The sequence below is a fragment of the Anomalospiza imberbis genome, chromosome 9 (genome assembly GCF_031753505.1).
Source record: "Anomalospiza imberbis isolate Cuckoo-Finch-1a 21T00152 chromosome 9, ASM3175350v1, whole genome shotgun sequence".
NCBI lineage: Eukaryota > Metazoa > Chordata > Aves > Passeriformes > Viduidae > Anomalospiza > Anomalospiza imberbis.
The window spans coordinates 17,288,551-17,314,849 of record NC_089689.1 but is presented as its reverse complement, the minus strand read 5'-3'; the positions used below and the strand labels follow the sequence as shown (position 1 = coordinate 17,314,849).

The 26,299-nt window shown below is 40.6% G+C and overlaps 1 protein-coding gene across 1 annotated transcript; it reads right to left on the bottom strand.

Moving 5' to 3' along the window:
- Window positions 1–459: 459 nt before the first annotated feature.
- LOC137479461 (vitellogenin-2-like) lies at window positions 460–23,252 on the bottom strand. Its single transcript, XM_068199915.1, has 34 exons — window positions 22,726–23,252; window positions 22,363–22,516; window positions 21,601–21,852; window positions 20,933–21,094; window positions 20,693–20,841; window positions 19,951–20,101; window positions 19,688–19,845; window positions 19,433–19,598; window positions 18,482–18,607; window positions 17,880–18,098; window positions 16,719–16,936; window positions 16,482–16,579; window positions 16,039–16,163; window positions 15,827–15,928; window positions 15,063–15,182; window positions 14,788–14,977; window positions 13,248–13,341; window positions 12,951–13,136; window positions 12,286–12,430; window positions 11,943–12,165; window positions 11,689–11,864; window positions 10,485–11,321; window positions 9,958–10,008; window positions 8,984–9,070; window positions 7,722–7,934; window positions 7,491–7,633; window positions 6,955–7,093; window positions 6,327–6,462; window positions 5,709–5,895; window positions 5,294–5,382; window positions 4,134–4,231; window positions 3,223–3,382; window positions 1,678–1,839; window positions 460–804 (listed from the first exon to the last, which is right to left on the bottom strand). The coding sequence occupies exons 1-34, from the start codon at window positions 22,812–22,814 to the stop codon at window positions 686–688; spliced, it is 5,724 nt and encodes a 1,907-aa protein (XP_068056016.1). The 5' UTR covers window positions 22,815–23,252; the 3' UTR covers window positions 460–685.
- Between the last annotated feature and the right edge of the window lie 3,047 nt (window positions 23,253–26,299).

Here is a 26,299-nt window from a genome sequence, read left to right as displayed (position 1 = left end):
CTGTGCTTGAGTAGCCCCCCCATCCTGCTCAAAGACACCAGTTCACCGTAGCTTCTGCATGCGGTGCACCAGAAATATAACGTGTTCTTGGCTCCCTCAGAGCAGCCTTGCCCAGGACATGAGATTCAGGCTTTTTCCCTGAGCCTGCTGCTCCCTGCAGCAGCACTGGCCCATCACAGAGCCCTGGCCAAGCGCCACAGCTGTGTGGCTGCTGCACAGGGTGCAGTGTCACACCAAGGTGATCAGTTCCTGACAGGTTCACAGGATCCCAGCACCAGGGAAGGAAGCACGGGGGGTACAAGCAGGAGTAGTAGTACCACAGCTACCCAACCCAATTCCCAGTGTAACCCTGGTGCACAGAAGATGGCCACAAACTCAAGAAGTCTACAAAATGGGGGATAAAGAAAACTTATGCAGACCTCCTCTTTCCACCACCAGTGAAGTAAGGAAGCCTTCACAATTTTCTCCATGCATGGATTTATTATGAAATCATATATTTATGGATAATCATAACAGTTTCTACAATAATAAAGTTTAATACTTTAAATTACTTGGGAAGATTCCACATACGAGATCCTCAAGTACTTAATTTAGTGTCTATTGTTACTTAAGACAAGGTTTTTTACACCACACAATAAAAACATGAAAGTGTTTATGTTTTCTCCTATGCTGCAAAGGTACAGCTTCATGTGCTGCAGTTTTCATCCTCACAAGAACATGCTATGTGTGCATCAACAGTGTCCTGCATATCCTCTGACTTCTGGTCAAACTTTGTCTGCTTGTCTGTCAGGCTGGTGGCTGAATCTGATGGGGAACAAGAAATGAAAATTAAACAGTTTACTTCACAAGTAACTCTGCAAGCGACTGCATTTACCATGCACTAGTTATTAATTACAGCAGGCTTGGCTGTTCCTCATTGATTTACATATTTATATTTGCCTAAGTCACACAGAGATGCTCCAGGAAACCCACTTCATTAATAAGCCAGTTCAACCTTGAAAGCTATTATTTCCATGCTGAATTTTATTAATGATACATTTAGGAAAGGGTATTATGATCTTTAAGGAAACAAAAAAAAACCAACTTGGAAAACAGATACAATTCTATGCTCTATATAATCTATATCTACTTTATCTAATGACTTATAATCTACAATATATGTATAGAAAATAAATCATCCTATATCTGTGTGCAGAATCCTGTCCACACCTGCCCTTCTAGTACCTGAATCAGCTCAGTGAAGAAGGATCACACCGAAAGGCAGCGATATATAAAAAATGCAAGGCAAGAATCCCTGTTTTGGGGTGCTGCACTTGGTCCTATATGGCTCAGCCTGCACAGGCTGCAGTACACAGCTTTTCAGCTGACTCGCAATGCTGACTGTGCTGTTGTCCTGCCCACCTTGTTAGACCTAAGCACCATGAAGGAGAATTCAGTTTAGATTTTAAATCCCAGTACAATGAAAACAAGTAAATGTACAACAGAAAAACACCTCCCTCACTGAAGGAATGTTTGCCTATTAATAAAACAGGGAAAGAGCTTCATTCAATAGGGCAGTAAGTCCATGCCTACCTATGGCTATGTTATTCATGTTTTTCAAGTGGAATAACTGAGTCAAGTGACAATCTACTTATACTTTTGCTGAGCTCCTCTCCAGTGGGATTTCTGTTGCCTTACCAGCAGGGAGACAGTGGAAGCCCACGGTGACTGGGGCAGTCTTGGTGGGGGAGCAGCCCTTGGTGCAGCGCAGCACGGGCTCCGTGGAGTAGCACCTGGACGCGACCCCGGCCAGCTGAACCGTCCTCTCCAGCTTCACAAAGGAGTGCCGCAGCTTGCAGGCTGCAACAGGCATCACAACAGCTTCTGTGCTTACATGCTAAAGCTCCACACCTCCCCAGGAGGACCCATCTGCCAACACTGCCAATCTGCAAACAACTTCCCTCTGTGAAAACTGTGTTTTGGCCATAAATGAAGAAGCTTTACTGATTGATAAATCTTTCAAATCAGCTTGTTAGATATGGAGCCTTGGAAAGCTAATTTCAGATGCAACTGCTCTGCTTCTAGATCAGGATATAGAAACATAGTACTTTCTAATAAATATTTTTCAAGGTAAACTGGCTTACTGAATAGCTGTCAAACCACATTTTAAAATGTTGAATATTCAGCAGCAGAACTAAAGGGGAGATTTTTGGCCAAATAAAATTAATCACTAAAGAATTGCATTATTACCAATGTCATTCAGACATGGAACTGGTCAGAGAGAGAGCAACAGTCATTGCTGCCAACAATTAATATCAATCTCATTTTGGATTCCCAGGACAGTTACAAGCGAGAAACTAAACAGACCACAGTTTATTCCTAGATATAAATTTTATGTCTTCAAATTTCAGCAGCTTCCACCATATATTAAATGGAAACAGAATGTGGTCACCCACCAGCCACAGGAATATTATTGTGGATGTGCATGTGGACTCCATATCCATCTAAAACAAGTTTGTTTTCCAGAATTTGTGACAAAAACATGGAAGAATAACAGCTAATGCTGAGCTTGACATGTACAAGCCATCTCCAGGGACTGAGGACGTCCTTCCCATAGGGCAAGTCTCCACAGATGCAACGTGCCTGTTCTCCTCAAGCACTGTGGTGTGATGTTGCATCATAATCTCAGCTGAGAGCTGCACACCATAAGATCCTAATCTACTGAAAGACTTAAAATGCAGATTTTTTATTTCAACCATGTAATTAAGTCCCTGGACTGCTCATTTGCTTTGTACATACAAAACATGAATGCTTTGTTTGACAGGTTGCACTGGTTCAAAAACCAGGTGGTCAGCCATGGTAATAACTACTAATCCCCGTCTGATTTTTTGATGGACTAATTGCTGAAAATTGATGTCCAGAAAATGTGGTTGTGCTTAAATAAAAGCATTCTGTGTGAATGTTATCCTCTTTCTGATCCTCATCTACAATACTTCAAAACTGAAACAAAGATTTTGATTCATCTTATTTTTTGAACTTCAACTAAGTTGTATATTTTGGCTTGTTTAACCTGTGATTTCTTATTTCTTTCTCAACTTGCAAGTAATTTCAAACCTTAATAATTAATCTTCTAACATGCTTTTTATTTCCAAAATATATAGGGATTTTAAATTTTCTGAACAGGTTCTAAATTTCCTGAACAACTGCAGTAATATTACATTAAGTTTATTAGAGCTTGCATACCTCCTCTACAAGGCCTTTCTTCCAAAATCCAAGAATGCCCAAAGCTCACTGCATCCTTAGCTACATATCCGTTGGGCATCCGATATTCCTGTTCACATTCTGCATCATATTTCCCACACAGTCCACACATTTTCCCTGCCATCCATAAAGCAACTTGGATCTTGGAGGAAAAAGAAGCAATAAGTATTTCAAGTTAAAAAAAGAGGAATACCTGTGAAGCACATTTTTGCTATGCAAGTCCCTTCCATTGTAAGGTAATGCACAAACATTTAAAATCTCTTCAATAAGAATTCAAAAGGGTCTGACAGTCAGATGCCAAACTCCTGTGGGGCTGCAAAATCTATAGCTGATACAGTCTTTATAACCTACTGTACCAGTCTAGGATGTTAAGTTGCTCATGCTCTAGACTATTAATATGCCGAAGCTTTTTTCTGGTGCTTGTTTTGATAGTACAAGAGACAGACATGAAGCAGTTTACCAATCCCTTACGTTCCAGCTTCGTATTAATTTCAGTGCAGACTTTAAACCACTCATTTATCTAAAAAGAATGGCTGCATTTTTGCTGTTTTGAATAATTATACAGCTGTAAGAACAGTGTCAGGAGCTGAAAACTAATTTTTTTTGCAAAGGCACTGCTGACTCAGCATGTGTACACTCACAGACCCACTTCCCAACACACATCTGTACTGCAAGAACAGAATACTTTTGTTGAGCAAAGATTCTCATTTCCCACATTCAGAAATAAAGAGCAGGACTGTCCAGTCCTGTAGCATCATCTTCCCTTTGGAGGATTTTGTGCCCTGCATACACTTGCCTTTACCACTGTACACTCTGGCCCTCATACATACGGATTTAAGGGAATCCTATGGAAATTTCTTAACACCCAATCTTATGAAGAGGAAGAATGATACCTTGAATGTGTATCCATCAAAGTACAGTTTATCAATGCCATAGGCTGGGGCGAGAAGTACAAGCCCTTGATTTTCACTGTGGATCCACAGAGAAGCACCTAGAAGAAAAAAACAAAACAAAACAAAAAAAAAATCCAGACCAAACCTAGATTTAGGAGAGAAAAAAAGCAACTACCATGTTTCTAAAATGTTCTTTTCTTCAAAATTCCTCAGTTACCCTATTCAAGAAACAAAAATATAGAACAGAGCAATGTAGAAATGTGCATACATAAAAAATGGTTGCAAAAGGTTGGAAGAGAATGTTAATGATCACAGACATTAATTTTTTGGAATTATTAACATAATCACATTTATGTCTATAAATCATTACTGAGCTGTCTATAGTATCTCTAGTTGTGCAGATCAACAAGGCTCTGAGTGCACTGTATTGCAATATGGAAATATGAGGAACACCATGACTGTCACTGGAGCCATTTCTAGCACAATTATCACTTCCCAAGTACATAACAAATAGGACAGAGCTCAGCACTGGTACATGCTAACCCAATTTCAGCAAGATTTAGCCCAATCCATATATTGCAGCTCTACAGTCAGAATACCCACAACTGTATATAGCCCCTGACTACACAGTACAGGATGAAACAAGGTCTTCCTGTACTTTTCACAGAAACAAACTATTCCTGTTTTGGGAGAATCAAGCAGGTTGTTTCACCAGCTCTCCATACCTATCCCTGGCAGAATGCAAGCCAAATTTATACCTACAAATCAAATCAGGAAAAACATCAATATAAAAGTCATGTGAAGTGGATTTTAGAAAAGCCCTACTCAAAAAGTTTTAATCAAGCAAAATTTGATAGCATAGCCAAAACCCTTCTCAAATTTGGAACTACAACAGAACCTGCCATGATGTACAAAAAGGTGGGGACTTATGTTAATTATATCTTGCTTATTTAGGCTACTTCAAGAGCTTCATACTCTAATCAATCTTTCTAAGTGTCCCTCTGCAAGTGAGTTAAGTACATATTCTTAAATATTGGCTTAAAACCAAAGAAACACTGACTGAATACAAACTGATCAAATCTCCTTCACAGATTCCTTCTCTTTCCTTCTTTCTCCTAAAACATCTGTGAAAATTGAACGGCATATGCTGCATCACTCACCAGCAGATGTCAATGACACATTTGTTGGGCTCTCAGCCCCATCCACCAGCAGCTTCACCTGTCCGTTGGCAGGGCGCATATCGACCTCACTGCAAGGACAAGAGTGTTCATACCCTGCCTGGGCCACCTTCACACACTCACAGTGACAGAGGCATTTTCCTGCTCACTAAATGTCACTGGTCAGAGCACAAGCTCATTTCAAATGCTTAAATTACATCAGGGATACTCTTGTCTCCTAAGATGCAGGATAAGAGCATCAGCATCACATTCAATATGCATGGAAAATAAAAAAGGGGAGGGCTGAAACCTCATGGGCTGCTAACCATTGCAGGAAAGCTCAGATTGGAGCTCCTCTCATGCTAAATGTGGACATTGAGGTCCCTCATGCTCCCAGCATCTGGCAGAAGTTACTTACTGATTGCCAAGCTTGATGTTGATTGCTTTCAGGTTCACAGCTTCTTCTGCATTCTTCATCATCACCAGGAACTTGAGGTCAGAGCTGCAATCTTGAGCCAAGATGTGGTAGCAGTTTGCTGGCATTGTGTAGTTAAAGCGAACTTCATTAAAGGTTGTGATCTTGTTGTAGGAAACTGAGCATTGAGCTGGTTAAAAAAAATGCCAGTGAGTTTTTTCTTTTCCATGAGAGAAAGCCATTAAATGGTGTGCTTTGTTTTTAGTACCATATTATTTTAGCTTTGTATTTTTTTTCATTATCTGATATTTTCATATGGTTTACAGGGACTTTTGGCTACTAAGCACCTATAAATTTTTAAAAATTTCTTCTATCTAACAAAAAAAGAATTGCCAGAAATTTAAAATTTTATCAATTCAGATAATTGGTGTCTTGATCTCTGAAATGCTGATGATTTCTGTACTACGTGCACAATATGTTCTCTGAGTTGAACCATCCTCACATTATTACAGAACATTTCCTAATTAATAGGAGATAAACAATGCCAGCAAAATTTAGAAGGTGTCCAAATAAATTGTGAGACTGAAGTTGTCATGCTTCTGAACCCAGATAGACTCTGACCTTTCAAATTCTCAAGCACTGCTGAAGGGGCTTCAGCAAAGACATTCCAGATGGGAGGCTGCAGCTCTGAAGCTGGTATCCTTGGACCTACAGGAAGTGACAGGGGAAGCCTCATGGCCTTTTCATAGAGGGTAATCTGAAAAGAAATTCAAAAGCACATTCAAAATGCACTTGTGCCAGCAAACAGCTAGAATTTTTTTTTCCTATTTCTTCTACTTTCATTGCAAAGACTTTACGTGAACATAACTCATCTGACTCGCTGTCCATGAGGTTTTTGCTTTTGCTCAGTTTTCTCTCATGGTGTGAGAGTAGTCATTCAGGTATTATTTGGGAGAGAATGAATTACTCCCTTTCAAAGGTGATGAGCTGAATGCTTATGGAGATACTACAGATGGAAACTCATGTCATTATGAGTACCCATGTTTCTCTCCATGAAAAGAATCACTATATAGACATCCTTCTATGAAATACTACAATGATGGAAATATATAAAAGTAATTTTCATCATTTGCACCCAAACTGATGCTAACTTAATTTTTCTTTCTCAGAATTGACCCACTGTAATTAAACAGTCACACTTTTCTACTAGGAATAAAATAGAAGAGTGATAAAAATATTTCATAATTACATCAGGAAGCTTGATAACAACATCACATGTCCTTGGAGAAGTTAGAGCCACGATCACCCTGGCTTGTCGAGAAGGATTCTTGTCTGTTTTTTCAGAGAAGCCCAGCATAAGTGCAGCCCCAGGGACAAACTTGTAAAACCTTCAAAAGTTCAAATCAGAAAAGTTTATTGAGGTGGAGAAAAAAAAAGGCTGCACACATCCCAGCTAGATTGTCTCACACCCGTTTGTAAGTAGTGTAATAGTCTTCAGGATCCCTGGTTTTGTCTTCACACCCACTCTCTGCTCTACTGTTCAAGTGTTCAGTGAAAGGAAGGATCTGTTCCTCAGTTTTCAATAATTATGGCAAATATCAAGAGTTACTGTACATTAAAATAAGATGTAATCCCACTCATCTTTTATTCCAAAGGCAGTACTCGGACAGATCAGAGGATAAAGTATCAGCCAGTACTTAAGCCACTAGAACCTCGTGTGCAGATGATGATTTTTCCCTGTTGACCAGTATTGTTAACAAGTGCCACTGAAGACTCAATTCTCACCATTCTGCTATGGATCTGACACTGGAAGGAACTTTGGGCCACTCCAGTTTCACTTGTACAGCAGGGTGGTCAGCAAACTGCCCAGTTACCAGCTCAGATGAAACCTTGTAGTCCTGGCAATTCCTTCCCCATTTCAGGTAAGCCTGTGATGGAGGGACAGTGGTCCATTTTTAATGTCTGGAGCATTTCTGTGATGCATACAGAGCTGTATAAGCCAGTTTTGAGCCTTACCGCTGCCTTGTGATCATTGAGGACCGAAGCATCAGCACAGAGCTTCCACTTGCTTGAATCTGTGAGGTTTGACACAAATACCTGCATCCGGGGCCTGATGGAGTCAATATCAGCATATACCACGAGCTGGAGGCCTCCTATCTTCTTATCATCACGGATGCCATGCAGAAAAACTGCTAATACTGGTGTTTTAACATCTCCCAAAAACTTCGGCTAAGAAGAAGGGGGAGAAGGCATGCAAAACATATAATTATAGAAGAGTTACCATGGAACATTTTATATGCAAGATCTAGACGGATAAATGAAAAAATAAATATATACCAGCATATGTACCACAAATATATACCAGCATACGTATCACACATATATACATGCCTATAAAACCTCATGCATATGTCTTTAATGTGCACGTGCCTCTGCATGCCAGATGGCTTTTATCACTGTGTTTTTATGAGCCAAAATTTGTGCTATTTCCTGAGCTACAGCTGATACCATGGAAATAGTCATATAATTAAAATACAGTAATGACTATATGATTTGGGCTTCATTGTTAGTATCCAGCCTGTGAATAAAAGAAAGTGGTTCAGTTTGAACATCAGCTGTCAGTTGTATGCATCACTCATTCCCACAGCAGAAATATCCCCCAGCTTGTCTCCTCTTGTCTGTCTGGGTCTTGTGCTGGCTTTCTCCTCACACTTGGGCTGTAAGTTCTGTGGGCCAGTCAGGTTTTGTGTTTGCACAGCAACTCAGGACATTTTCTTCAACATCAAGAACCCCTTCCCTTGGAGAACAGCCTTAAGTGCATCATGACCTTCAATACCTTCACTCCATCATTCTCAAGCCTGCACACATCTGCCTGATGGTGAGGAGCCCACGTGCTCCATGCCCCCTTTGGAACATGCCTTTCGCTGAGGCTGCTCTGAGCCTCAGCTGCTACCACCAATGTCCTCACACTGGCACTGCAGCACCTCAATCTCCCTTCAGGCTGCAGAGGTCACAAAATGAGTCTCTGCAGGCATCTGTTGGGTGGGATTTCCATGAGGGAAGGGTTGAGATGCAAGTAAAAAGAATTCTCACTGCTGAGGAAAGTGCATGTGGGAACTACGGTGCATGTCTTGACTGATACCTGAGACTCAAGTGGTTGGCATTTCTCCCCTCCCATTATTATTATAACTATTATTATATATGATTACTGTCAGTGCAAAGCCACTCTGACATTATTCCAAACTGTCAAAGCCCCCTGAAAATGATAGAAAACTAACCCATGAAGCTCGAGATGAGGCACGACTGGATCTGACAGAGGAATGTGAGCTGCTAATTTGGTCATCTGGGAGTTTTCTTTTTAGGAGCTGAAAAAAAAAAAAGAAAAAAAAAATCAAACCACAACAGGCTAAAGAGGGTAACTTTAAAGCATGCTTGAAGAAATTACATGAGGCAGTGCTGAACAATACTCTCTCTCATGGCATTTGGTGTGTTCCAACCCTGAGCAGCTCAATGGCTTGCATTAGGCTTTGTCCTGCATACTACATAGGATCTAACTCTGAAAAATCTTTTTCCCCAAACATATCTAACTCTTCACAGTCCATAAGGACTATACCTAGATGAGAATTCCATGTATGAAAAACAGTGGACCAAAGCAAGTCAAATTTAATCAGCTTCTCACTTCAATATGAAAGAACAGAAATTCTGCACAGGCCTGATGAACTGGAAGCTAAACTGAATGGACCAACTGAATGGAAAGGAGCATCTGGGTGGACACACACTGCTGAAATGTTACTTTTTGAGGAACACTAGTACCAAGTACCCTGCTCTGGCTGGCTCATGCCCTAGTAAGAATCTCCTTAACCAAAGTACTATAAAATAAGGTATCCTCCTACATTTGTCCACATCACTATCCTCATTGTGTACCTGCAGTTATTCCAACCAAAGAAACCAGGTGATCAAAACCAATCAAATGAGCCAAACTTCTGATGGTTCCTCCAAAGTGTGCAGCTCCAGTCTGTTTTATTGCTTTGGAAGAGGCTTTGCATCTCTTCTGCAGAGCCACAAGTGGCTTCATGTGCACACACAAAAGGAAACACAGCTCTCTGTCTTTACCCATCTCAGAAGAACCACCACAGTTCTAATGTTATCAGTGCTGTAATTTTCCTCAACAAAGATAACAAGTTGCCATTAAAGTCTCCATTTGACTCTTGAGAGATTCTATACTTCTTTTAGTGAGGAAAGAAAAACTCACCTCTTGTCTGTGTGCTGATTTAAAGCGGTACTGATAAATCTCGTGAGCTTCCTTTGAAAATGACAAAAACAAGAAGATTAGAAGTCTCAGAGGAAAAGAAATGCAATTATATGAAAATCTAAGAACTGGAAGTTAAATAAGAAACTTACTGATTATCATTCATACATAGTTCTGTATGCTTAGTCACAAGCACAAAATGCAAGATGAAGTCATTTATATAAAGCATTAATTTTTCTACCACAAAATTAAGACAGAAATATGCAATGTTTATGGACAGTAAATTGTCAAAAAAAACTCCATGTCCTGACAGTAACAAAACTTTCAACAAACTTGTGGAAACTTTTGAGATGAAGTAATCATCTGTGCCAATGATTGCAGGTGTGTTTGTAGAATAAATTTTTCAATTTTATGTTGCTAAAATTTACTGGTCAACTCCTAATGTCCTGATTTATCATGCAAAGCCAGCCACCACCAGGAGCGTGATTCACAAGCAGTAGCAGCACCAGTCGATTTACTGACAAAATTACCCATATTTTGGAATATGCACTGCTGCTGCTGCTGCTGCCACCTTCCAGATGTCCTGAATGATGTTCATGGCTATGGTGGCTCAGTGACTCGCTGCTGCTGCTGCTGCTATTCACATGCCTCGAGTGATGCCCATGGCTATGATGACCTGATGACTTCCTGCTGCTGCTACTACTGCTGCTGCTTTTGCTGCTGCTGCTACTACTGCTGCTGCTCTTGCTACTTCTGCCACTGCTGCTGCTGCTTCTGTCACTGCTGCTGCTGCTTCTGCCACTGCTGCTGCTGCTTCTGTCACTGCTGCTGCTGCTCTTGCTACTTCTGCCACTGCTGCTGCTACTGCTGCTCTTGCTACTTCTGCTGCTGCTGCTACTGCTTCTGTCACTGCTGCTGCTGCTGCTACTGCTCTTGCTACTTCTGCTGCTGCTGCTTCTGTCACTGCTGCTGCTGCTCTTGCTACTTCTGCTGCTACTGCTACTACTCTTGCTACTTCTGTCACTACTGCTGCTGCTCTTGCTACTTCTGCCACTGCCACTGCTCTTGCTACTTCTGTCACTGCTGCTACTGCTACTCTTGCTGCTCTTGTTACTTTTGCCACTACTGCTGCTGCTCTTGCTGCTCGTATCTTTGTTTCTCGCTTGCTCTTCTCGATTATTCTCATCTTCATCACCAGCCCCTTTACGACGAGGAGAAACAGCAGATGATGAGGAAGAGGAGACAGCTGAGGAGGCAGAAGATGAGCTGGAGGGATGTTTTATATCAGGGTCTGCCCCAAGCTCTGTAAGCACAGTGTTTTCTTTCTTTGAAGGTCGCTTCTTCTGGTGTCGTGTTTTATTTGCAATCTGCAAACACAGTCCAAGAAGTGCAAAAGAGAGAATACATCTGGTCCTGTTTTTACAAAGTAAAACTTCTGTGGGTGTCAGACAAAGCTGGGTTCTCACAACAGCTTTTCAAGGAAAAACCACCTCCCTGCCTCACTCACTGCAGAATTCTCTCAGATCCATTCCGTCCAGCTGAAATCCAGCCCAGCCCAGCCCAGCCCACCTTGCTGGATGCACTCCAAAGGAGCAATACCTCAGCATGGGGCTCTGGCACCTTTCAAAACAGCCCCATCCTTTCTTTGCCATGCCAGCTTTCTATACTGTACTTCTAATTCTTGCCCACATTTAGGGGAAAATGTTACCCACTGCCATACTCCAAGTCACTTGCCTTGAACACATTTTCAATGCCTAGAATCTTCTTCAGTTTAGCTCGAATGTCTCCATACAGAGATGATTCACCCTCTTCCTCCGGCTCCGCGTTTACTTCATTAATTATTTTGGAAGCTGCTCTGGATCCTGCCTGAATCTCCAGCTGAATTTTCTCAATATCTGCATCTGTTTCAACTACACACCAATTGCACACATTAGAAAGTTATACCTCTTCAAATAGCACTGACAAGCCTAAGATGCTCAGCATTTTACCTGGGATCAAGACTATTTTAGCTTCGTGTTCTCCGATTAATCTGTGCAAATAGGTATTTTTCAGGAAACTGGCATCTCGTGACCTTCTGGAAAAGCAGAGCTGACAGCCAAGGTGATGCAGCGTGACGCAAATGTCTCGTTTATGGGTTTTTCTTCCCGTGACGTGGCGAAGATCCTCTTGAGAGCTATAGGCATGTTTCCTTGACGTGCTGTCAGCTTCCTGCTGCATTAGAGATGAGGATGTGAATACCACTGGGAGTGTGTCATAGGTGAGAGTAAAACTACAGACATCCATTAAAGAGAGAGTAAATATTACTATATACGCAAAAAAAAAATAGGTTACCTTTGCGAAATCTTCACTGGAAGCTCTATCTGATGGTTTGAAAGGTTCTTCAACAATATTTGATGAAGCATCTTCTGGGAGAATTGCAGTTCTCTTTTCAACACCTAGCTCTCCTAAATTTCTTGATACAGCAAAAGCCTTATGTCTGTTGAGATATGTGCAAAAAATGGTGAATTATTCCAACCCCTGGTCTTTGGATTAAATACATCCTTGTCAGTATCATGTGACAGCACAGAGGTAAGATATTTGAACACAGGGATTATTCACTAATTTAGAAAGATAGATATTATTGGAAACAAAAAAGAGTTCATGACAAATATAATTTTCTTATATTGCAGGAAGTTTTCAAAGTCTGGATAAATTTCAACAAAATTTCCAAAACATTAAAAATATTCCTTCAAACATATAAATCAAAATCCTTTAAAGACAATGAAATAATTAAAATAATAAGAACATAAAATAATAAACAATTTAATATAAAAATTACACTGCTAAATAATTCAGATATCTTCTGATTTTTAGCTACTATATTTTTCTTCCTTGTGCTTTATCCCAAAGGTTCTGCCACACACTGAAGAGTCACTTTGCCTATCTAGAGACCTCTGTGGGAGGTCAGTAATAGTGAACTTTGTCAGGCTTCAGCAACACAAAATATTCTGAAGTACCTTCCAACCACTATCTCCGTTTCCTCATGGCATGGATTTGTTTCAATCTTAATATTTTTCAGCTTCATGTCTATCTTGGCATCAAACTTCATTGGAAGTCTTGTCAGGACCTTGCCTTGAATTTCCACAGCTTGTTGGAAGTATTCTGTGTTGACACCCATTGTTGCAAATTTCTGAAGGTATAAGCTGAAACAGAGTGCAGCAATCAGGTGTAAGAAAGGTGCTCTTTTCACCCATGTGGTTCTGCCTTCCCTTAAAAACCTCCTTCATATGGAAAGCCTTAGAAACCTGCTTTACCTGGGGTTTATGTCAGCACGAATCTGCACAGTGGATTCAAGCAACTGAGAAGGTGTAAAATCTCCAGTTAAAGGGGGAGCTATCTTTCCATCAACTGCAAATGCAAGAACAATATTTAAATATTTTAAAAATGAAAGAAAGGAGTCAAACATAAGCAGTTTTCAGAAGGAGGTAGTGGTTTTGTTAGTACAGCAAATATGGCTGGAAAACAAGACAGACTTTGGGGTACATGAGACCTTTCATGATTCTGAAGAATCCAGAAAATACAGAGGAAGCTTGTTATGTAGGCAAAGATTCTGGTGCAACATATTGAAAAGGGAAATAAAAATATACTGAGAAAATGAAGAGCAGACCCAAATTGAAAGTTTGATAATTAGTATAACATTAAATTTCAGAAACATGGGGAGTCAGAGGACAGTGAATGCAGAGAACAAGGCTGAAAAACCTCTCCTGTCCAATCTTTCCTCACATCAAGTATGAACAACTTGTACTGTGGACCCAAAACTGGACATTCCACTCCAGATACAGCTGCAAATGTGCTAAATAGAGAAGGACATCACTGTCACACTGGCTCTGCTCTTGCTCCTGAGGTTGCCTTCTTTTACAAAGTTCAAATTTTAAAAGAAGACAATGAATAAATGCCAATGGCAGAGGAAGGCTTCTCCTAACAAGTCACCAATTATCTTTTCAGATGTTGACTACCCTTGGAGACCAGCAGTCCAGACAATCTTCACTCATTTTGTAGCCCATTCATTCAATCCATACCTCCCCAACTTGGCTACAAAGTTGTTATTAAATAAAAAACAAACAAACAAACAAACAAACAAAAAACCCACAGAAGACACACAAAAGCGGCAGAGCTGCAAAGATGTTACTAAAGAAACTAGCAAACCAAAAACCAGCAAACAGTGGGTATGTGGGAGAGCACAAGTGCATGTGCATCACCTTTCATTTTTACGTGGTGTCAGCAGATATTAGAGTCAGTCTTCCCTAATTTAAGTCTGCTGCACAGCTCACAGTGTGATCACTGAATTAACTTCTTGATGAGGATTAGCACTTGCATATTTGTTCTTTTAAAAGAGAGCTCCAATCTCTTTTCACAGGCCCTCTTCTCTTCCTGCCTTCTTTATGTTACTAACTGCTCTTTTGATTGTTTTCCATTTTCTTCTCTTTTTGAATCAACATTGAATCCTCCTCAGCTTGTGTGTGCACCTCTCAGGAAGCACCCCCTTCTACCCATGTCTGCATCAGCTCCTCAGGCAGCTCTTGCCTTTTTTTGGCCTTGAATGTTGTGGCCCCTCTCTCTCTGGTTTCCCAGGTTCTCATCTCACCTCTTCTGTCTTCAATCCATTCAAAGACAACGCACAAATCAGTGCATCCAGCTTCTCTTCAAACATCTTCACTGCCCCACTCCCCAGTACAAAAACTAGCTCTTTTTCTAACCTCCCGGCTCTCCACTTCTTTCTCCAGCCTCCCTCAGCCCCTGTCCCTCTCACCCCCTGCTCAGAGCTTGCACAGGTGCCCTGAGTTCCCAGCTCACCGCTGACTGCAGCCCGGGCCAGGGCAGTGCTGTGGGAGCTGTACTCCAGGGGCAGCCCGGTGCAGGTGGGGACGATGTAGCGCAGCTCTCCCAGCCACACCGGCTGCGTCCACTGCGCCGCGACGCCACTGCGCAGCTGGCCAGCCAGCCTCTTCAGCACCGTGCTCCTGTCAGCGGGCTCCAGGACAGCCTGCAAGAAAGCAGGGATCCAGGAGGCTGGCATTTGGAAGTGTAATGCTGCCCAATATTGCAAAGAAAGTAGGGGGCCCTGGTACCTTCACAGCCTGTTGTAGGACTTCCTTATTGACGTTGATGTAGGCCAGCTCTTGGCCAAAGAGTTTAAAGTAGGCTGATATCAAGGGGGTTTCTGTTGGCAGCTCCTTCCATCCCAGCAGCTGGGTAACAGATAAAGACACAAGCAAAGTTTCTTAATGGAACATTTCATAAATGATAATTCATCCTAAACCACCCATAACTAAGCCCATCACTGGCCAAGCTGCCCTTTTCCTTTGTAAAATTTCCAATCGTAAATAGCATGATTCACACTTTCTTCCACCATTGAGATGCCCACAAATATTTGGTGTCCCAATACCATAACATTCACACACAGGGTCTGAGCCATTAATAACACTAAACCCAGTTTGAAAGCACTGCAAAAAAAAAAAAAAAATCCTTTCTCTTGAAGACAAAGGCATATTCTTGTAAACTAGGTGAGGTAGATGAAGGGAGGGAGTAGGAAGCCTGCCAGGTATGTGACACACTGTGCTGCAATGCCTGCTACTCCCTTCCCTCCTATGCTCCTCCTGCAGCCGTCTCTGAGGTGGGGAGGAGGCAGAGCCAGAGCAAAAACTGGTAGAAGCTATTGCAGCCATGGCAGATGTCCCCTGCTGTCCCCACTGCACATCTCTCCTTCACAGAAATACTTGAGCTGACTCCTAGGAGAGTAGTTTAACCTCCTGACACAGGGCTTAGCTAGAGTGAGAAGCTTCACCAATGCCCCTTCACATCACCCACACGTTGTATTACTGAAAATACCTACAGCTTTTCCAATCTCCTTTATCTTTTTGTATGTGGAATATTCAGCAAATGGGATATTTCGTTTCATGATGACATCTGTGAGGCCTTCCACACGGACACCAACCTAACAAAACAGCATGAGAAGGAGCAGTCTGAAACATGCTCACAGAGAGGAAACTTTGTGAGCAGTTTTCATTTTAATTTGATTTATTATTGACTTAGGTAAATATTTACCTCCACCAAATCAGCCACTGACCCTGCAGAATATGCCATCAGCTTGGAAATTATTGCTGATGGGAACATTGTTCCTGGACTGTTCATAACAAGGACATCTCCAGCAGCACCAACTTTATAGTTATCTATGGCAGAAGAAAACAAGAGACATCTTTTTTCTAACCATTCTGTTTATCATTCAAGATCATATTTCTGCAGCTTTTTCTACTGCCAACTTTAAGATATATCATTACATGAACTCTGCTTAGGCAGAAAGTATTAAATGTCTAAAAATAATGTCTAAAATAATGTCTAAAAATAATGTCTAAAAATGTCTAAAAATATGAGTCTCACATTTAATTTAATTTCTCACTGAAACAAAGAATGCCATATTTCTCTAAAGTACTTAATATTTTAAGAATGGATTTCTGACGTGAAAGTTTCCTGATCACTGAATCACTTACCTAAGTAACCACCAATACGTATGACCTTGCTGTAGCGATAGCTCAGCCTGTCCAGCTTGGGGGCCAGCAGCTTAAGGGCAATATTGCAAGCTGAAGATCTAAACAAAATGAGAAAAGAAATAGTATCCAGAAACAAGCTGCATCCTGACAGTAAATAAACTGACTACACTTGTCAGCACATGCAGAGAAGATCATTATTTGCTGAAGAGCACCTGCTTTGTTCCTGTCTCTACTCACATGTTGTACGTGTATGGCAACCTGCTCCTGGACAAAGCCTTCATGTGGGAATACACAAAACTGGCCACTTGCAAATTGCTCTCCTTCATGGCCACGTTGGCAATGGTTGTTATTAAGGGAAGGGCAGGCCTTGTCTCAAAGATAACAGCACAAGCCATCATCCGCACTTCGGGGGAAAGCGACTCGTCAGCGAGGATCTGGATGAGATATCCCTGCACCTGCAGAGACAAAACAAGGTCTGGAATTACCAATAACTGAAACCATTTTGCAAACTGGATCCACACCTAACACACAGAAAATATGGGCGAGGGCATCATTATCCCTGCAGAAAGGTTTCCTGATCTTTTTTACTGCAGGGTTCCACATAACTTTTCTAATATAACTGAAGGGACCATGGTGGAACTGCCCCATGAAAACACTGAACCTGAAATAAGTGTCTATCTATCAATGTATTGAGTCAACCCATGACAATCCAAAAGGCATCAGCGTTGCTTTGTGCATTACTGACATTCAAATATCAGTGAACATCTTTGGAAGAAAAAAATGTAGATAATAAGACAGATTCATTGTTTGAAGTAACTCCACTGACTCAGTGAGCATGCTTCACTATTTTAAACCAGTTTTAAAAGGGTTCAGCAGTTCACCAACAACAGTCTCAGTGAATGGTTTCTCATTTAGGTCCTATAGCTAAATCATCTGAAAGTCTTGCCTATACTTTCTGTGATGGCAGCCTCAGTGTGGGGTCAGTGGTAATTCATCCAACCTCAAGGGAAGGGTCTAAAAGAGGCAAAGCAATGCGGACATTTGGCCTAGGAGTTTAATAGCAAGTGTCTGTCCTCCTGATTACAGAGGCAATTTACATTATATGTCTGACTTTTAGGTGGCTAAGTATCCAGTATCTATAACTAACACAGGACTTAGTTGGTTACCACAGATGTTAAAAGGATGCTGATATCCTTCTGGAAGATTCCTACTGACTAATTATCATTACAGCTTAGCAGAAAACATCAGCTGAATGGAAAACTGTATAGTATTGTTCTTAAAAATAATTTTTTTTTTAAAAAAACATGCTGAATCCACACACAATACCATTAAAATCATTACGCTTATGGTACATATTCTAATTAGCTAAGTAAAGAAAATCTAGCAGATCCTACATACTGTTTTGCAGTCCTTCCAAGCAATTTTTCTCAAGGCCATTATGGCATCAATCTGAATGTGGATGGGGATATCAGAAGCACTGGATGAAAATATGGGAAGGAACTTCAGGATGCGCTTGATGCTGGCTGGTTCTCCCATGTTGCCAATGCACTTCAGAGCTAATTTCATTTTGTCCTCACGGCCCCTGCTGATTGCTTCATCTGCCAGGTCATGGATGGGCTGTGAAAAAAAGCACAGTTCGATCTTCTCACTCTAATCTATAGACTGTTCCACAGTGTTCCCCCTGCCCACTGAAAAGCCTACCACAATAAAGCAATTGGCTTTGATAAAATCACTCAATGTGGTTTCTCTCAGGATTTTACCCTTGCAGTGTGAAAACTGTGTTTCCAATGATGAAGCAAATGACTACACTGATAAAATTATTTGATACCTTTTTTCTGAAGAAAACCTACAAAATGTGTATTTATATTTCCAGTCACCCTTTTTGTACTGTATCTTAAGAGAATTAAGCTAATATAATGAACTATAAGCTATTAAAAAAAAAAAACCCAAAAAAAAAAACCAAAAACAAAACCACAGCAACTTGGCCAAAAGCTGCCCACCTGGAGAGCTTCTTTAGGACAAGGTGAGGTCTGAGAACAGTATCTATTCACCACAGAACTGTATCCCAAGCTAGCAAGTTGTTGAAGCATGGGATTTTTCTGGATTCGAGAACTTGTCACTAAATCCTGTGAAGAAGAAAAAAATTAATTTTTCATTTAATACAGTGCTTCACAAAGCTCTCAGAGCAGGAAAATCATCAGCTCTTATTTGAAGGGATCAGCTTCAGAATGATTACTGTTCTCATCCAAAGAAATTAGAGTAGATTGTAGACATTATATTTGGAAGCTTTACTTACGAGCTTAATTCCCCACTAGTTCATACACATATAAGCTTACAGAGCTTTGATTTTCGTCAACTGAACACTGAAAACATTAAGATTATGAATAAACATCAATATATAAATGGAATACCTCTAGAAAAATGTGCAACTCAATTATAATGCATTTTCACATAATGTCCACTTTTCCTGTTTAAGAGTTTTGGCTAGAGATGGCAAAAATCTCGTTCAGAATAAATGGTTCATTATTGTGCTAACACATTTGATATTTGCACTAATACTTTTCCTGCAGCATTTTCCACTTCATGGACTAGTTTGCAATTGAAAGAGCTGCTCAAGTGACATAACACTCCAATCATCATTTGTTTCAGAAATAAGAGATTAAAGGCACAAAACTTTGTGTGTAGAAGGCATGCCATGTGATCCCAGCAAACTAAAATGGGAACTATTCCCAGAAGCTCTTATAAGAAAAGGGCTTTATATCAATATAGAGAAATGAAGACATAGAACAATCCTCTAATAAATGCTATGCCAAAACAAATTCACGGGTCAACGTTTCCACAAAATTACTGTACACAAGAGGAGAATCCAGCCTCTAATGTACTTAATCACAGGTGGTAGATTATCATTCCTTTTGTTGTGAGACAGGAAAGATTCACATGGCTTTACTCACTGCTGCTATTGGAACAGTGTGTTCATCAGCTTTTGTTAAATGGAGAGCAAAGGGAACACTCAGAAGAGCCTGAAGGTAGCTAAGGTCATCACTGCGGATTCTGCTCTTAATGAATTTGAGAGCTTCTGCGGTGCCTGTTGCAGAAACTGCGCTCAGCAGCCATCGCCTGCAAATAGATTTTCAAAAACCCTTCATTTTAGCTCCCAGTTGTCACAAAACCATAAGATTTTCTTATAGGTTGATACAATGAAATACCTGTAGCGGGGTTTGTCTGAACATTGTCTCCAGATGGATTCAAGCGTCTCAGCGCTTACAGTGCGGCAGAGCTGGACGAGCTCCAGGAAACGATATGGAAGATCATCATGGAAATCTTGCTGGTTATTCAGGACTATGTGTTGCAGTGTTTCCATTATCTGTTACAAAACACAAGACAGAGGGAATGTATAATTACAGTCTTTGGAATTTATGATCAGGCTTGGTTTTTTTTTTTATTAGGAAAGCAATTTGGAAGAAAGTACCCGTTGCTCAGGGTTTTTGGTCTTGATGAGCTGCACTGACATCTGCGGCAGTACTGCTGGGAACTGATATCGAAGGCCTCCATAGCTCTGCATGGAGATGTCTGGGGAGCTCCCCCATTCACTCTTCACCTCCAGCAAGGTGAGTTGTTGTCTGTCAAGAGTCACAGGAGAAAGGCATTATCTCTCTTCACCCATGTGCCTTGTTTGTTTGCTGGTTCAGTGATACTGTGATGGTAGCTGTTTTATTCTTTAAAATTTTTTCTTATCAAAAGAAAACCTTTTGCTAATGAATAAAGCCTTCTATCTAGAACAAAATGGCATTAGAGTTATCTACAACAATATTGTTTCTGAGGAGAAGCAAAATTGCTGTCTGCTGAATGAGAGCTACTGACCTGGTGTAATGAATGCTCTTATTTCTACATGTACCATCTTCCTCCTGACACTACAAATTAGCCCATTTTCAGAATAAACAGAGCAGTAAAGTTGCATTCTTATGGTATAAGCAAACAAAACAGCTTTTCTCCTTTTCTTCCATGTAATTGTAATGCCAGTTTTACCAGGGTACAAATAAAAAATGGTTTGCTTTTGAACTTTTTGGACTGTGGAAACTTCAAGTGCGATCACACATCTCCATTCAACTGCTGTGGAGCTCAGTTCTCATTTCACTTCAGCTGGGGGTGAAGGGGACTGATAGAACCTCTAATTATTTTCATTTTGTGAAGCAAGCCCACATCCCACCTACTTTGCTTCTGTGACAGCGACACCAGTGGGTTCACTGAATGGTGAGATCTGATACACCTGCTGAGACACCACCTCCGTGATCAGGGTACCGCTGTCTGACTGCTTCAGTTTGTAGGAGAAAGCTGCAGTCCCCTTGATAATCCTTTCTTTCTGTAGGATGACAGGGAGACCCAAAGAGTGAATAAATGGGAACACAGTGGCCATGTTTGCAATTAGGAAGGTCTTTTCACATCTCACGTACCATCATGTCAACAGGGCAGGGATAGATGTAAGCCATTCCAAGACTCTTCACCACTTTCTCCTGGCAATTAGTTTGGTCTACAGTTTTGGTAACAGAGACTCGGCTGTTCTTCTTGTCTTCCTGGATGACATACCTTGTATGGCAAACACCTCCAATCCCAGCCTGGCAGATGAATACAGAAAATGAGACTTTCCAATTATATCAGGATTTCACTGTGTGAGAAGTTTTACTTAATGAAGATTCTCAATGAATCTGTTACTATTACATACAATCATTCCTACGGAACTAAATAACAGGCATGTGAGCAATACTCAGGGGATGGAGTTTAAACTTAAACAGTAATAAATTAATATCAACAATTAGCAAATAAAATTGATCAAATAGCTGTATTACGGAAGCCATAGAACAAATAAATTAATGGATAATAATTCTTTTCCTCCAAAGAACTGCACGTTAAGACTTAAAGACAGATGTCTTAGAAAGAATTCAGCCCAGGTAATTTGTTAAACACACATGCACACATTTACTTCTATATGAATGTATACACCTTTTTCTTATCACAAACATACAAAAGTAGATGCAAATAGACAGAAACTCAGAGGAAGACCAGCTAAAGAGAATAAACACATCCTTTCAGCAAAATAGTTTTAGAAGGGAAAGAAACACACCTCTTGCAATTCATACACGTTCTGTGACTTCTTAATGGTTATCTGTATCATGTTCAGTATTCCTCTCACTATGTTAATGCAAGTATCAGGGCAGTTTTCTGGACCATAAATGTTTCCAACTCGTCCACTGCTGTATTCAAACCTGAAGGGCCGGGTAAGGCATGAGGAAACCATCTGGGTGATTTTGGAAGATCGAGTGAATGTGTCCCTGGGCCAGATGCCATTGTATTCCTCGAGCTGTGGGGAGCGGATCTGGGAAGAAATCAAGATACTTCGGTGAATAAAATCCTTTTGGTGCTAAATATGCAAACATATTGGAAGAAATTAATATAACCATTAGTGAGATACTCTTTTCTTCCAAATGTAGGATTAGAAAATCATACAGCAGTTTATTCTTTTGTCTCGTGCTTATACTATTGTAAAACCAGGGCAAATCCTGTCTGCTCAACAGTACTATTTTATCTTACAGAAGTAGTTAACATACCAAATAAAATCTCGCTTTTTTCAGCCTTAAAATTAATATTCTGGTTTAGATTTAGCATTTTAAAAGCTTATACCATTCTATTCAAATCCTGTCTTCCCCAACAAGCACAGGTAAGTGACTCATCACCTCTGTCAACGGCAGCTTGCAGATCATTCTCTGATAGCTACAGTGATAACCCTCCAGTTGTGCTTCCTGCAGCTTTCCTACACCCCACATCAGCCAGATGCAAGTAGAAGTGTGATTTTAGCTCACTGTTGCACATTTAGGAGGCGCAGTACCTTGAGGAGGTAGGTGTTCTCTGACAACCCGCTGATCTCTAGCTTGCAGCTCAGGCGCACACCGGCTTTGGCTAAATTCTTTTCTTGAAGCCCATTCAACACCCAGCCTTCATAACTGTACAAGTAGCTCTTTTTGCTACTGAATCCAGGGTCTGTGGGAAATAATAGCCATTTTCACAATAATTGTAAGCACATTCTAATAACAGCAAATTCACTGAAAGCAGGTTATGGAAGGAAATTTACTTACCAATGTCAAACTTCTGACTACCTACAAAAAGAGATGAAAAACCAGATCAGTAATGCTCAATCTAAATCCAATCGCTGCCACTGAACTTAAGGAAAATTTGGAAAAGAAAGGTGAAGAAGGGATATGTAGCCTTACCTACAAGGGTGAGCACTAGTGCAAGTATGATTCCCCTCATAGTGAAGGTGAATGGGGCTGTGCCAGACATGGTGAGACTTTTATGGAAGAAAGCTCAGGAACACGTGGCTGTGTTCTGCTGAATTCTCAAGTTTTTTATCAGTTTATGTAAACACTTACCTTTTTGCAATCATACTTTCTCTTCAGATGGAATAATAGAAATCAAATCATACCTTGGCACCTCAGTGATTATCTCATAAGCCCTTCGCTGAATTGTTTAAAAGTTTCTACTTATCCTAACAAGTTTTTACTAGATCACTTACAATAATTTTACAATAAATACTTTACTTAATTTCAGAGGTTGTGTCACAGCTGGCTGCTGATATCTGGTCCTGCCATAGATCGGGCTGATTTTGCCCGGGTTATGCTGACCTGGCACCTGACCCAAACTGTTATCTAGCTGATAGCGGCCCAATTAACTGAGTCAGTATCACACACTGACAGTGCTCTTCCTCTTCCCTTGCCACTGGTTCCAGCTGCCCCTGCAGACAGCAGACATGGACAGATATCCCCTTGCTATTATATTCCTATGTGCACCAAAGCACATTTAACAATCTAAAGAAAACCTAATGAAATATATATGGTATATATATATTTATTCAAATAAATCAGAGGATCAGTGTGTCCTTTCAGCTCTGGTCACAATGACCAGGAATATTTTTTGAATGAACAAAGATTTCATAAGCCATCAGTAAATATTTTATCTTTCAAGGTAAATGACAGCCAAATCTGAACAATTAAAAGCCACAGAGACTCCTCCCAGCAAAGCAGGGGGAATAGGAGTTCAGGTCAGCTAGAACTTTTGCATTTCCTAAGGAGTCAATCACAAAATGCAGCCAAATTGCCTGAACAGATGTAGGCTTGCAGCCAGTTTCACCATGGATTTACAGCGAGAGCCCAGGCACACATTCACACAGGTGCTCTCTCTAGAAACCTCAGGGCCCTGGAGGCAGGTGGAGATGCACAAAACACGCTCGCCCTCTTTGACTATGGTGAGGGACTGGGGGATTGACCAGACTCATTCCTCCCACAAGTGACCCAGGCTTCCAAAGCCAGCTGGGTGGCATCTGGATCAACAATAAAATGCAAGAAAAATGCACAGGGGCTTCTGAGTTGGAGCATGTTTCTGAAGGAGCAGCTTAAAGCCTACAGTTTACTGTGTTGCCTGAAGTCACACAAAAGCTATGAATCCCATTCAGATTCAACATCTATGACATACTGGTTAATCAGACACTTTTCCTACTCCCACAACTCCTATAGTTACAGGATTAACCACAGGAGTGTGCTTTGTGGCAAATGCTATTTTAACACCCACATATGAACTTTTATTTTCTACTTCAGCAGTTTCTAGTCTTCCATTAGCAAGTGTTCTTCCTAGGTTGTCAGTCCCATAGGTCTTGACTTTTTCAACCAGATTCCACGTGGACTGTAAATCCACCTCCAGCTGTGCAAACTATTTTGGGAACTGCCACCCAGCTCACTGCAGAAGACATTTGAGGGATGAAGGGTGGACACTTGCAAGAAATGTCTCATTTTTCATGATTATCTATTATCTATAGTGTTCAAGGGAACAAGGATGTTTTGTGCCTCAGGGGACAAGCTCTTTTGTACAGTTGTAATTAACTTTTTATTCATAAATATGTATTTAAAACAAACTTACCTGTTCTGCATTCCAAATAGTTGTACATCTTGTACAACTCAAAATATGAATAAAGAAACATAAACACTGTCAGCATGAAAACTACAACAAAATATATACCATGGGAGCTTAGGTTTTCATTACAGTACAGCTTTGTAGGGCATAGTGAACATTAGATATCAGATTTATTATCTGAAAGCAATAAATAAATAATTGGATAATCTGAACACTTCTTCTGAGGTCAGCTTTTTGATACAACTATGTCAACATTTCATATCTTCTCATCAACTTCTCTTGCAAATCAGAAAAAATCTAAAACCAAGATGTCTTATAAGGCTTCACAGACAAAAGCTTAGAGATAACTGCAAACTTTGAAAAAAAGCTGCACATGCACAATAACTAAGCTAATTCAACATGCACAGTATTGCCATTATCCCGCATATCCTTCCCTTTTCCTTTCAAGGATAACCTGATTGTATTGGTATTATCTAGATATATCAGTTACCTTGACCTGGCTGAAATGTACCTGAACACAGATCAAGTCCTAGAAAATAAGTTAGAATGTAGTCTGTTTTTTCTTTTGTCCTGCTACAGGTGAAGTAGAGCATGCCTGCAGAATCTGGTGGAAGCAGTTCTTCAAAGTAGGAAGACAACTGTTTTGATGGAGAAGGTTCGCGTAAGAAAAATTAATTAGGTTTTTCTGCTATACAGTCTGTATTACAGGAACTATATATTGTAAAGGCCTCAGCCACTTGGGATGAAAGGGGGAAAAAATTAACAGCTCCAACATAATCCTGGAAAGTAAGTACTCATATCTAATCAGACTGATATTTATGGTAAAAGCACGCTCATCAAAAAAGCACGCTCATGTGCTTTTCATCACGCACATGAAAAGCACTTTCAAAGACTGAAAAAGCAGCAACAAATATTGTATTTAAAGATTTTTGTGAAACACCACAGTTTAATAGAACCACTCATCTTTTCAATACCATGCATGAGTAGCTAACAGTAGCTGTACTGTCATCACTTGCTGAGAGTCTCTACTTCTTGTTCCTTGAGAAGAGCACTCACTATATTGTTTCAAATATACAACTATGTGAAGTGACACACCTGTATCACATTCCTGCAGGAAGTCTCCCCCTGTGCTCCTCAAGTCTCTGAGTAAGAAATATCCTGCAGCTGTTTCCAACAGCTCTAAGTACCACAATGTCACCCTCTGCAGAATTCACACCATTATTAGCAGTAGTTTCAGATTTAAAATCTTCCCAGGCACTGTATATAGAGAAATCCAAAAACTCTAGCTATGTTTTACTTCTTTACACAGACGGGACTGAATCTGTACTCCAGACTTCCAGACCAAGTCTGAGGCCAGCTCAGGGCTCAACTGCATGCACCCCTCCAGCACAGTTAGTTCTTCCATGGAGACATTCACACATTTCTACTCCTGTAAGATGGGTTACAGAACTCTAAAGCAAAAAATTAGTACAAAATGTTTATTAATTGCTAATCACTCAATAGACAGAAACAAGAGTTTAAATAGGTTCGTTATTTTGTTCTTCAAGGCATTATTATCCTAAAAGTTACTTCATAAAGAAAACCAGGCTGAAGAAGGAGGGCCCAAGTAAAGCAAACACAATTAGCAGTCCCAGTGGGGCATCCATGAGCACACAGTGGAACACCAGCAGCCCCTGGTGGCATCTGGATCCTGCCTCAGCCATGGAGATCTGCAGTCACTACTAGCTTGAAAATAATCCTGCTTGCAGAGTTCTGTTCTCCCTTAATATAAGAACTCTTAATATATTAAATTTTCACTTAAGTTTTTTGAATGTGTATTTATTCATCCACAAGTAAATCAGGCAAGAGCTGCCCAACAGCTG

Excerpts from the sequence above, each read along its gene's own strand:
- LOC137479461 (XM_068199915.1), bottom strand. The coding sequence starts at position 22,814 with ATGTCTGGCACAGCCCCATTCACCTTCACTATGAGGGGAATCATACTT. Across the intron at positions 14,978-15,062 it reads TCCTACAACAGGCTGTGAAG|GCTGTCCTGGAGCCCGCTGA; the intron begins GTACCAGGGCCC and ends GCTTTCTTGCAG. Across the intron at positions 11,865-11,942 it reads TAAAATAGTCTTGATCCCAG|TTGAAACAGATGCAGATATT; the intron begins GTAAAATGCTGA and ends ATTGGTGTGTAG.